Genomic DNA, 12,670 nt, shown 5'->3' with positions numbered 1-12,670 from the left:
GAGCCAGAGGCGTCCTTAACGTAGTATAAAAAAATAAAAAGGGCTAGAGATGTGGCTCATTGATATTAAAAAAAAAAAAAAAAAATCCCTGAATTCAATGAGGACACACACACACACACACACACACAAAAAGAAAACTACTACTAATTCTCAGGTTTACTACATAATCAACTACCATGCTGTGATTTATAAAACGGATGATCCAAATATTCATGGGGTATGATGAACTAAACACAAGAAATTCTAATAATTCTTAAAATTTTGCCTGCTTTTATAGGTTTGCTTTCCCTTTACCATTTTTAATACAACAACTTTCCACTAAAAGCTGTCACTTCTTGAAACTGTCAGCCTTTCTGTATAGTGGCTCTTTATCTTTGTTTTTAATTTGTTGCTTCTAATCGTCAGGCTAGGAAACCCCAATGCCTGTGAGCAATGTCTGAATTAGAAGTAAATGAGATCTGAGTGAGAGTTTCCTAGAAGCATTTTCACTATGTGGTTCAACTAGAGATAACTGGAGACACTGGGTAAATATCTTCAGGATAAATAAGATTTGAAGAGTGCATGAGGCATAACACTATTCCGAATTAAACATTCTATCTTTCATTTGTATTATTTGCAATACATTTTACAATACTCTGTGTGTGTGTGTTGTTACTGGAGATTGAACCCTGGGCCTTGTGTTTGCAAAGCAAGCACTCTACCAACCGAGCTATACCTCCAGCCCATTATAATACGTTTATATAAATCCAAAAAAATGAAGATAGACGTTAGAATATTTGAGAATTTTTTTTTTAATTAAAGGGACACGTTTTAATTTTTCCATTATCTGCCCTTAGGTTAACTATTAAAAATCATTAAATGATTAAAAATACTGTTTCACGGGGGGAATTCACCAACACATCAACAACAAAATAAGAAATTCTAGCCAGGTGCAGTGGCACACACCTATAATCCCAGCAGCTCGGGAGGCTGAGGCAGGAGGATCTCGAGTTCAAAGCCAGCCTCAGCAATGGTGAAGTGCTAAGCAACTCAAAGAGACCCCATCTCTAAATAAAATACAAAATAGGGCTGGGGATGCAGCTCAGTGGCCAAATGCCCCTGAATTCAACCCCTAGTGCCAGAAGAAAAAAAAAAAAAGAAAAGAAATTCTACACAAACTTTCTTTTCTAAGGTACTAAGGATTGAACTCAGGACATCACACATATTAGGCAAGCGCTCTACCACTGAACTATGTCTCCAGGGTCTCTACATAATCATTTAAGAACAGTCTTTGCACACCCAGTTCTGGGACCTTCAGCAAGTCCTGAACTTCAGCATCTCTGAACTTCTTTTACACAGAAAAATAAGAATATCAAGGGCTGGGATTGTGGCTCAGCCGTAGAGCACATGCCTAGCACAGGTGAGGTCCTGGGTTCAATCCCCAACACCACATAAAAATAAATAAATATATTTTAAAAATAAGAACATTAATACCAACTTTATCAGATTTCTCTAAAAGTTAAGAGATTATAAATAGAAGGCTTAGTACACAGGTCACATGACCCAGCAACATCTTTTTTTCTGAGTATTCATCTATTGGAAATGTAGGTAAAATCTACTTGCCAAGGTAAAACCTTAATTAATTTCATCTATTCTCCTATATTAACTTATTAAAGTCCTAATCCAAGTATTGACTCTGGATTCATCATAAAGATGCCAATAATAAGCCCACCAAAGATTTGGGCAACTTACTCAAGTATATGCCTGTACCACAAGATTTAATGATTCAGAATTACCCAGTGATACCACTTACTAAGAATCTACATATATACCCACATAATTATGAAAAGATGTCTACCAAGAATTTATAGTACTGGCAAAACCATAAAGGAAACCTATACTTATCAAGATCAGTTAAGGTAGAGCCACCCCGCACTGGGGTTCCTTAGTCACCAAAGCATGGCTCCACAGCCCAACACCAGGAAACATTCAGGCTTGAAACTGCCACTGCCACAAAACTGGGATATGGCTGCTTCTATCAAGAGACAACAGGGCTGGGGTTGTGGTTCAGCAGTGGAACGCTTGCCTCGCATGTAAGAGGTACCGCGTTAGATCCTCAGCACCACGTAAAAATAAACAAACAAGGTAAAGGTACGGTGTCCATTTTACAACTAAAAAAAAAAAAAGAGAGAGAGAGAGAGACAACAATAAGGTCCTGGTAAGACGTCACCAAGGTCCCTGTGGTCTGGCTGCACCAGAGCTTTCTCTACTAGGGGTGCTAACAGTTATCCTGTTGCTGAGGTAACAGGGAGTCTTGCATAGGGGAGTCTTGCGTAGGATTGCCTATTTCTTATTTCTCCTACTAACAGCCAACTTCCTATGATTACCCCCTTACTAGTCTTCTAATCTAACACCTGCATATTCTTAAATCCTATCTCATAAACATCTCAGCCAACTCCCAAGTCCCTGCTTCCACCATCAGAAACTGTAAACCATTGATCATATAGCTGAAAATCTACTGATCATATAGTTGAAGATAACCAAACCCATCATTTCTGTTTATAGTGGCAAAACTGTAAATGTAAAAATAGAAGTTGACTGATATATGGCTGCACGTTGGGTACATTGAGTGCTATAATATCGATCTCTCCCTTAAAAGTGAGGTATTACCTGTAGGCACTTTATAAGATAATAAGGCAAGAGCTGTAATACCTCAGATCTATACTAGGAGAGAGGAAGACACATAGACATCATGAAAACACAAGGGAGGAAAATGCCCCAAACAAACCAAGATACAACAACAATAGAATCCATAGATAACGCAGTAGGTGAAATGTCAGAGAAGGAGTATAGAATATATATAACTAAAATGATTTGGGAATTAAAGAATGACCTAAGTGAGCAGATACAGGCAAAAATGAATCACACCAACAAAGAGATAAGAGAGCAAATACAGGTTGCAAGGGATTACTTCAAGGAAGAGATAGAGATTCTGGGAAAAAAAAAAAACAAAACAGAAATCCTCGAAATCAAAGAAACAATAAGCCAATTAAAAAAACTCAATAGATACCATCACCAACAGACTAGATCACTTGGAAGACAGAACCTCAGAAAATGAAGACAAAATATACAATCTTTTTTTTTTTTTTTTTAAAGAGAGAGAGAGAGAGAGTTTTTCAATATTTATTTTTTAGTTTTCGGCGGACACAACATCTTTGTTTGTATGTGGTGCTGAGGATCGAACCCGGGCCGCACGCATGCCAGGCGAGCGTGCTACCGCTTGAGCCACATCCCCAGCCCAAAATATACAATCTTGAAAATAAAGTTGACCTCACAGTGAAGATGGTAAGAAACCAGGAACAGAACTTTCAAGAATTATGGAATACCATCAAAAGACCAAATTTAAGATTTATTGGGTTAGAGGAAGGTTCAGAGATTCAAACCAAAAGAATGCTTAATCTCTTCAATGAAATAATATCAGAAAATTTCCCAAGCATGAAGAATGAATTGGAAAACCAAATACAAGAGGCCTAAAGGACACCAAATGTACAAAATTACACAGATCTATACCAAGACACGTTATAGTAAAAATGCCTAGCATACAGAATAAGGATAGAAGATCAGTTAAATTACTTACAAAAATTCCATATACAAATCTCTGCAGCCAGTTTAAAAAAAAAATATTTATACAAAGTGCTCATGTGTTGTTTTTTTTTTTTTTTTTAAAGAACTTAACCACAGGGTCTTGTTAAATTGCTGAGGCTGCCTATGAATTTGCAATCTTCCTGCCTCAGCCTCCCAAGCCACTGGAATTACAGGCATGTACCACTGTGCACCTAGCCATTCCTTTTATTTTTTGAGTCAGAGTCTCCCTAAATTGCTTAGGCTGGGCTCTAACACATGATCCTCCTGCCTCAACCTTCCCAGTAGCTGGGATTACAGGTATGCAGCACCATGCCTGGCTGGACAGTATTACTTTATTTTTAATTTTTTGTAGTTGTAGATGGACACAATGCCTTTGTTTGTTTATTTTTATGTGGTACTGAGGATTGAACCCAGTGCCAACATGCATGCTAGGCAAGTGCTCTGCCACTGAGCTACAGCCCCAGCTCCAGTATTACTTTATTTAAAAACAAACTTTAAGTGCTTGCATGCACAAGGCCCTGGGTTCAATCCCCAGTACCAAAAATTTAAAAATCTAAAAAACTTTAAAGAAAGTATTGTATTATAAACACTGAATAAAGGGCCATGTTTTATTTTTTTTTAATCTACCTTCTCAGAATGTGCCAGCAAAATAGGATATTTTTGTTGGTGGTGGTACTAGAGATTAAACCCAGGAACACTCTACCACTGAGCTACATACCAGCCCTTTATAATTTTTTTAATTTTTTTTATTTTAGAGACAGCATCTTGCCAAGTTGCTGAGAGGCTGGCTAAGTTGCTGAGGCTGGCATCAAATTTGCAATTTTCCTGTTATCAGCCTCCCCAGTCCCTGGGATTACAGGCAGACATGAATACACCATTGAACTGGGCAAATTTTAATTGTTACTTTTCTAAGATTAGAATTCTTCCTATGGGGTAGGGATGTGGCTCAGTGGCAGAGTGCTTGTCTAGCATGCATCAGTCCCTGGGTTCAATCACAGTCTTACAATTAAAAGGAAAAAGAAATCTTCCTACAGAACGCTTTCAGAATGATGCCATAAATTAACCAAATTATCACAAAGAAAAACTCAATAACTACATGATCTCTTATTTTCCTATCTGTAATATATATCTCAGAAAAAAGTAGAAAATACAAACAATCCAGAAAGTTTTCAGACTGATTTATGAAGTAGTAAATTCCACTTTCAAACCCAATGTCTGGCCCTCAAATTTCAAGTTAATAGAACTAAATCTATAGTGAGCCATAGCATATTACCCCAATCCATGTTTTTAGTATCTGTCTTCCCTTCCCATTTAGAATAACAGTTCAAAAATAGCAGAATGCCAGGTGCAGTGGTGCAGGCCTATAATCCCAGTGGCTCTTGAGGCTGAGGCAGGAGAATCTAGAGTTTAAAGACAGCCTCTCTATTGCTGAGGCACTAAGCAACTCAATGAGACCCTGTCTCTAAATAAAATACAAAATAGGGCTGGGGAATGTGGCTCAATGGTTGAGTGCCCCCCGAGTTCAATCTCCATACCAAAAAGGAAAAGAAAAAAAAAAAGTGGAACTAATATAGTTGCTTTTACACAAAAATAGACAGAAAGCTATGACATGGAAATGAAAATGGAAAGCCATTATCATTAGTGAGCACTTTCTGAGTATTACACCTTTGTATCACTATTTTATAATTAAGTTATACAGATTTTTACAAGTGGATGGATATTAAAACAAATCATCTTATCATTTACAACGCTGATGGAGAAGGTATAGTTACAAAGCCAAGCATCAGCTGGGTTTCTCATTATTAAAGTAATCCATCACTCCTTAATACCCATAGTCTAACCTGGCACCACGTCCAATATCTCCTCAAGCAAGCAACATTTATGGTATGCTCTTTCTGCTGCATCCTGCCAAAATTTTTATTATATAAGCAAATCATCATAATAAATTTGAAACAGATAAATAAAACCAAAATGTGTAAGAGACACCCCAAATTAAGAAGCATTTAGTTATAAATCTAGATTCACCACAGTTCACTATTATTGCTCAGTTTAAATTTAAACTCACCACTAGTTATTCTGGCAATTGTTACAAATAATTACAGTCTCATTTTTTTGGAAAGGCTGGGGAAGAGCAATAAAAGCAGAGGTAAAGAACACAATGCACACAAGGCCCTGGGTTCAATCCCTAGCACCACCAAAAAAAAAAAAAAAAAAGAACACAATGCGCCCTTTAAAAAAAAAAAATGGTTTACAAGATAAAACTTACACTAACTACTGCATTCTTCTGGTTTGGTCTCACACATGAAATTAATCATTTGGATGGGTTGTAATAATTTAAATTGCTTTTATTTGCATCAACTGAGCATCCCAACATCTTTCATGACTGGAAAAATACAGAATAAATGAGTTGTGTCATTTACTTTGGCATAAAAAATATGACATAAGAATGTACTCAAAGCACTTTTTAAAAGGTCTGAATATGATGTGATCTTTTCTCCATTGGTTAAATGCCAGTTTTTCATTAGGCTAGAAGATCTTTAAAAAGTAAAATATATAGTTAGGTGCAGTGGTGCCACCTATAATCCTAGCTATTCAAGAGCCTGAGGTAGGAGGACCGTAAGTGGTAGACCAACCTTGATAACTCAGTGAGACCCTATCTCAAAAAAAAAAAAAAAAAATTAAAAGACCTAGGGATGAGCTCGGCACAGTGGCAAACATCTATAATCCCAGCTACTCAGAAGGCTGAGGCAGGAGGATCAAAGCTCAAAGCCATTATGGGCAACTTAGCAAGAAATTATCTCAAAAGTAAAATAAAAAGCTTCAGGATGTATCTCAGAGGCAGAGCACCCCTGGGTCCAATCCTCAGTATCTCTTACTCTCTCTCACATATATACACACATAAAAGACTTACCCAGAGTTCTTCAATGGAAGTTAATGTCCTATGTATGCTAAAGAACTAACCTGTTCACAATTAAAGGAACAAATGCAAATAACTTTTAAGCAGTCATTATAATAAGAGCAGAAGCGATTTAAAAACTATAGGTAACTAAATACATAAATAATTCAATAAGATTGATTTAGTATTGCAGTGGTTCCCAAACACTAATTTATGATGAAGTTTTCAGCAGTCTATAGTGAAATAAAAACAGTTAAGACAAAATTACAAATTTTCAAAAGGCCAAATTTGGCCAGACCTGGTAGCACACACCTGTAATCCCAGCATACCTGTAGTCCCAGTGGCTGGGGAGGCTGAGGCAGGAGGATTGAGTTAAAAACCAGCCTCCGAAACCAACAATAAAAATTAAAAAAACAAACAAACAAAAAAAAACAGCCTCCGAAACTTAGCAAGGCCCTAAGCAACTCGGTGAAACCCTGTCTCTAAATAAATACAAAAAGGGCTATGGGGGGGCTGGGGTTGTGGCTCAGTGGTAGAGTGCTCGCCTAGCACNAGGCATTTGCGTTTGATCACTAATATATTTAGAACATCGCATGAATTATTTATTTATTTTAGAGTGCTAGAGATGAAACTCAGAGCCTTGCGTATGCTAGGGAAGTGCTCTACCACTGAGCTATATCCACAGCCCATTGCATATGTCTTAAAATTCTAATTTGCATGAAGAAACCTAAGTGTATTTGGTTATTTTAAAGCTAATGGCAATTGCTAAAGAATGTTTCATTTCTCAATTTAAAATAACACAATAAGGGACTGGGATTGTGCCTCAGTGGAGGAGCACTTGCCTAGCATGTGTGAGGCACTGGGTTCAATCCTCAGCACCACATAAAAGTAAATAAAGGTACTTTGTCCATATACAACTGGGAAAATTAATTAATTAATTAATTAAATGACACAATCAGACAGCCAGGTGTGTTGCTGTAGGCCTGTAATCCCAGCAACTCAGGAGGATGCGACAGGAGGGTAGCAAGTTCAAGATCAGCCTCAGCAACTTAGCATGGCCCTAAGCAACTTAGCAAGACCCTGTCTCAACATTAAAAAAAAAAAAAAAAAAAGAAAGAAAGAAAAAGGGTTGGGGATGTAGCTCAGTGGTAAAGTACCCTTGGGTTCAATCACCAGTCTAAAAAAAAAATAAAATAAAATAGCACAATCATGTCTTTTAATATTCTAAGAGTGCTTTAGCTAATGTAAGACTTCCATCCAATTATATTTCTGTAACAGAATTGTTCTCCAAAGCATTTCACTTCAACTGAAAATGTCAATTTCATTATAGGACATTTAAAATTTCTGAATGCCACTTTGGCTTTAGGCAATTTGTCTTGATTCAACAAAAATAAAACTCTGACATAAAATAATCTTACATAAAATTATTTTTAATTATTGTTTAACTACCAGTGTAGAAACTTAGAAAGTAAGCCACATTTACTCAATTACAACTACAAGAAGGTATGTTGTTTTTAAACTTACGCTAGATTTATTCTGTCATAATCAGGTAGCTGTTCCAAGAATTTCTTAGAAAAAAGTACTTGCTACATAACAAAGATGCTGTACTTGGTTTAAATCAGACTACCATACACATGAGTGCCTTAATTTAAATCAATACAACCAGAATTAACTACAGGTGTTACTATAATAAAACAAAAGAAATCATATTGATGGTGTGGTGGTGCATGCCTGTAATCCCAGTGGCTAGGGAGGCTGCGGCAGGAGGATCAAAAGTTCAAAGCCAACCTAGGCAATTTAGCAAGCCCCTAAGCAACTTAGAGAGACCCTGTCTCAAAATAAAAAATAAAGGTTCTGAGGAAGTGGTTAAGCACTTCTGGGCTCAATCACTGATATTTAAAAAAAAAAAAAAAAGGAAAGAAACCATACTATTATATTGCAATTCTGTTTACACTGGATACATTTTCTCAATAAATGAATTAAGTTTCTTTCCTATCTATGCTAATCAACTTGTAAATATATAAATACTTCTTAACCTCTGCAACAGACCTTCTATTTGTATTCTATTTCCAATGAAAATCCAAAAGCCCCCATATTTTAATTGCATGCCAAAATTTTTTTAATGACTTTTTTTTCTTTTTAAGTAACTATTAGAAGTCTGTCAATTAATAATTGTGTTGCTCAGTATGTGACACGGAAATAACTGTATGTTGGTGGTTAAGAAACCTCATAATTACAGTTATTTAATACCTAACTTTTGTTCCCAATGCCACTATGCTGACTCAAGGCTAATGCACCTTTCTAAGCGCCACTGTGTAATATAGGCCTGTCAGAATTAAAATGCAGCAGTGGAGACTCCAGAATTATTCATTCAACCATTGTACTTGCTTCTCATATGTAAACAAAGAAGCCTCATTTCTGAGTTGTACACCACAAGTAAAAGCAATGAAAACAAAGCATCACATTATTTTGGGGAAAAAATATACTCTTTCCCTTCTTTATAGTGAATCCTAAATCAGCTCAAGAATGCTACTTATGAAGATATTCTGGGTTAATCCTGGATCTCCTGATACATGATGAAGTTTTCAACCCTGTCAAGTATCAAAACTGCAACACGAAAGGAAACAATATATGAGAACTAGGGACAGAAGAGAATTCATTTATCTCAGGTGAACCTGTATAAAATCACGTGCCTGCGGCAGACCACTCAAGCTGAGGTACACAACAAATGATGCAGCCCACGAGGGATCCGCGCTCAGCCCACTCCCCAGCCATTCCGTGTCCCTGGTAGTGCCCAGAACCCTCGAGTACTTAACATTAAACACCCCAGCCCACCTCCTCCCTTGCCAGGAAATCACAGACTCCCTAGCCCCGAGAATCTCGACCTCAGTCTTCATTCAAGTCTCCCCAAACCCTCAATACCAGCGCTTTTAGACTCCCACCACCCAAAACCAAGTTCACAACCACAGAATAGCAGTTTCTTTCACAACTCAGGTAGGCGACCACGCCCTCCAGTCCGCGGCGGAGGGGAGCTCGCCTTCTCTCGGTCCCTCGGCTTGGCCACTCTACTCACAGGGTGGCGATGTCGGGGGGCAGCGGGCCCGACAGCGCCCTCCAGCTCGACGCGGGCAGCTTTCTGCGACTGCAGTCCAGCAAAGGAATGCGGCAGGAGCAGGGTGCGGGGCAGAGGCCTGCCCAGGCGACGGGCAGCAGGAGGACTGCCTGGGCGAGGAAGAGAAGCCGGGAAAGGGGTCCGGACCGACACCCCGGGAGCTGCTCCTCCCGGACGCCTAGGGGCGCCGGCGCCATTTTCCCCTCGACCCGGACCCGGCCGAGAAAACCCGCCTGGCTCACAAGGCGGCTCCGCGTAGGCTTTTGGCCTCTGCGCGACCACCTGAAAGCCCCGGCTATCGCCTGTATCTTCTAAAAGCAGGCGACAGACACAAGAGGAGGGACAGCAGGGGCAGCGGCTGAAGACAGGCTGCTGAGGCCCTACGGACACCGCTTGCCCGCCCCGCCCCGCGACGCAACGTCTTCACGCACAGGGCCCAGCCAATCTGTGCACAAGGATGAAGTTGCGTCCGGGGCGAGACCGGGGACGACCCGCTCCTTCAGGAGAAGGATGTTAAGGTGCCCCAGACTGCAGTGCCCCTCCGCGGTTCCGCTGCCGTTCATCCGCTGGAGGGCGCAGTGGCTCTTTAAGAGAAACCGTAGGGCAAAGCCACCGCCGGAGTCCAAAGTCCTCACTGCGGATTTATCTGCCGTAGTAGTATGAAAGGATCTTTCTTCTTCTCCTCCTTCTTTTCTTTTTTGGGGACTGGGTATTGAACCCTGTCACTACTTTGCCGCTGAAATACATCCTCAGCCCTTGTTATTTTATTTTATTTTTATTTTGAGACAGGGTCTCCCTAAATTGCTGAGACTGTCCTCGATAATTTGAGATCCTCCTGTCCCCCGAGTCGCTGGGATTACAGGCCTGCAGTACCGCGCCCGGTGATTTTTTTTTTTTTTTGGTTGTTTTTGTTTTTCTTCTTCCCTAGACCCCAAGAAAGGGGAATGACAGAAAGGCCGCCTTCCAAGCCGCAAATGCGAATGAACGCGAGAGCCTCCATCCTAGCTTCAGCCAGGTCCTCCACGGGACCGAGCTGGGCCTCTACTGCCCCCTGCTGTTCGTCTGCTGCGCGTGCTGTCCTGCTAGTGGAGGCAATCGCTGTCTGCGGAGGGTCTAGAGTTTCCTGAAGACGGGGCCCCTGTTTATTCGTCTGCGCTTTTCCAGCTTCTGTTGTAGCTTGGGGTTCAATAAATGCTGAACTCCAAGCACCCGCATGTACCTAAGGAAAATATTCTTCTTCGATTTCAGAGGGTGGTGGTCTCCATATACACCTTCAGAAAAACAAATAGGACAGGTAGACAGTATTTATCAGTCAACAAAATGAAGGCTGTGAGGAAATATTTTTATTAATGCCGAGGCAGATGCTATCTCACTATCTTATGCCTACTCTCCAAAGTTATGAATAAAATTTTAATAATAAATACTTTCCAAAGAGCATTTGCACCTGTTGCCTTGATTGGTCCCTCAATGACTGTGACATTGAGTTACTGCCTATAAGGAAACAAGCTCAGAGTGGTTAAGAAGTTACCCAAAGCCACAGGCAGAGTTGGTAATGCCATGGGTTTTCTGACTTGTAAATTAAAAACCTGAGGAGGCGTCCAGCAGGTAAACGCATGCCTGTTACCCCAGCTATTCTGGGTGCTGAGGCAAAAAAGAGGGAGAGTTAGAGACCTGCTGAGAGCCACAACCAGTCGGAATGGCCCCTGGCATTTTGCCAGAAGTAATGGTTGAGAGGTGAGCCATTAAGATGATAATTAAGTTAAGCTGTCTATAATTGCTGTGACTGGATGATGCTGGATTGAAACAGGCTGTGTATTCAATTGTATATAGACCCCTGCTGTCCTATTGGAGTTCTTGCTGGGATTCCTGGGGAGTTCCCTTTGGTTGGTGAAGTTCCTGTGGAGGGAGTTCCAGTTTGGTGTGTGGTGTTCCTGGAAGGGCTGCGTGGGTGGCATTCAAGGGAGTTTGGGCAATAAAGGAGTTCCTGTTTGAACCTACAAGTGCCTCCTGGTGGCTCGGTTATTTTGTGCCCAGCCAGACTGCAACAGAGACCAGCCTGGGAAATTAGCAAGACCCTGTCTCAAAAAATAAAGCCATCTGCGGGGGTGCACACCTGTAATCCCACTGTCTCGGGAACCTGAGGCAATATTCCAAATTTGAGGCAAATCTCAGCAATTAAGCAAGATCCTGTCTCAAAACAGAAAGTAAAAGGGGCTAAGGATTAGCTCAGTGGTAGATTGCCCCGATTCAATATCCCGTACCAAATATATAAACAAATAATTTTTCAAAAAATAGAGGTGGGGGGCTGGGGATGTGGCTCAAGCGGTAGCGTGCTCGCCTGGCATGCGTGTGGCCCGGGTTTGATCCTCAGCACCACATACAAACAAAGATGTTATGTGCTGAGAGCCACGGCGGAGTCTGTATGGCCCCTGGCATTTTGCCAACAGTATTGATTGACAGGGGAGGCATTACTATCCGCCTCTGCCGAGTTCTCGCACTATTTTGGAGTTCTCGTGGGGATTTCTGGGGATTCCCCGAGAGTTCCCATTGGTTGGGGAAGTGCAGGAGGAGGGATTTCCGGGAGAGATATTTCCGGCTGGGGGTTCCTGGACCAGCTGCGTGGGGTTCGGGAGGATTCCCCGGGAGCTGTGTGAAGTGTTTTCCTGCAGTTCAAAAATAAAGTTTGTTCCTGCTTCAGTGGCTCGTGATTTGTGCCCGGCCAGACTGCGGCATTTGGCGGCCCGTATGGGGAACGTCTGAAGCTTCGGGGTAAGTGAAATTGCTTGCCCCTAAGGGAAGGCGAGAGAATGGGTGACCATTTTAAAAAACAATGTGTTCTTGTTTTGATTTGTTTTGTGTTTGTTTCAAGCTGCCTATCCCTAGAATTTTCTCAGGCAGATTGGGAAAAATGGTTGGCTCAAGGTTTGAAGTTGTTCACCCCTGAGGAAGAGATAGAAATAGACCACAAATGCACATGTCAAGAAAATAGGAAAATTGATACAACGATTTTTTGTTCCGTTTTTGTTTCATTCTGTTTC

At 40.8% G+C, this 12,670-nt stretch overlaps 1 protein-coding gene across 3 annotated transcripts in view; it reads right to left on the bottom strand.

The window, feature by feature from the left end:
* Positions 1 to 12,670, bottom strand: part of Lrig2 (leucine rich repeats and immunoglobulin like domains 2) — a 158,205-nt gene that overhangs the window by 40,738 nt on the left and 104,797 nt on the right. The window contains exon 1 of one of the 3 annotated variants that reach the window (XM_048814534.1): positions 9,594 to 10,073. The exons of 1 other annotated variant lie outside the window; for it this stretch is intronic. In XM_048814534.1, coding sequence (XP_048670491.1) covers positions 9,594 to 9,829 — 236 coding nt within the window. In that variant the 5' untranslated portion in view covers positions 9,830 to 10,073. Of the gene's footprint in view, positions 1 to 9,593; positions 10,074 to 12,670 lie in introns of those variants that run through there. One more of the 3 variants, XM_015502196.2, reaches the window with a different exon arrangement.

This window comes from Marmota marmota, unplaced genomic scaffold, assembly GCF_001458135.2.
Source record: "Marmota marmota marmota unplaced genomic scaffold, marMar, whole genome shotgun sequence".
NCBI lineage: Eukaryota > Metazoa > Chordata > Mammalia > Rodentia > Sciuridae > Marmota > Marmota marmota.
Note: the sequence above shows the minus strand (reverse complement) of the source record. Positions and strands in the feature narration are given on the sequence as shown.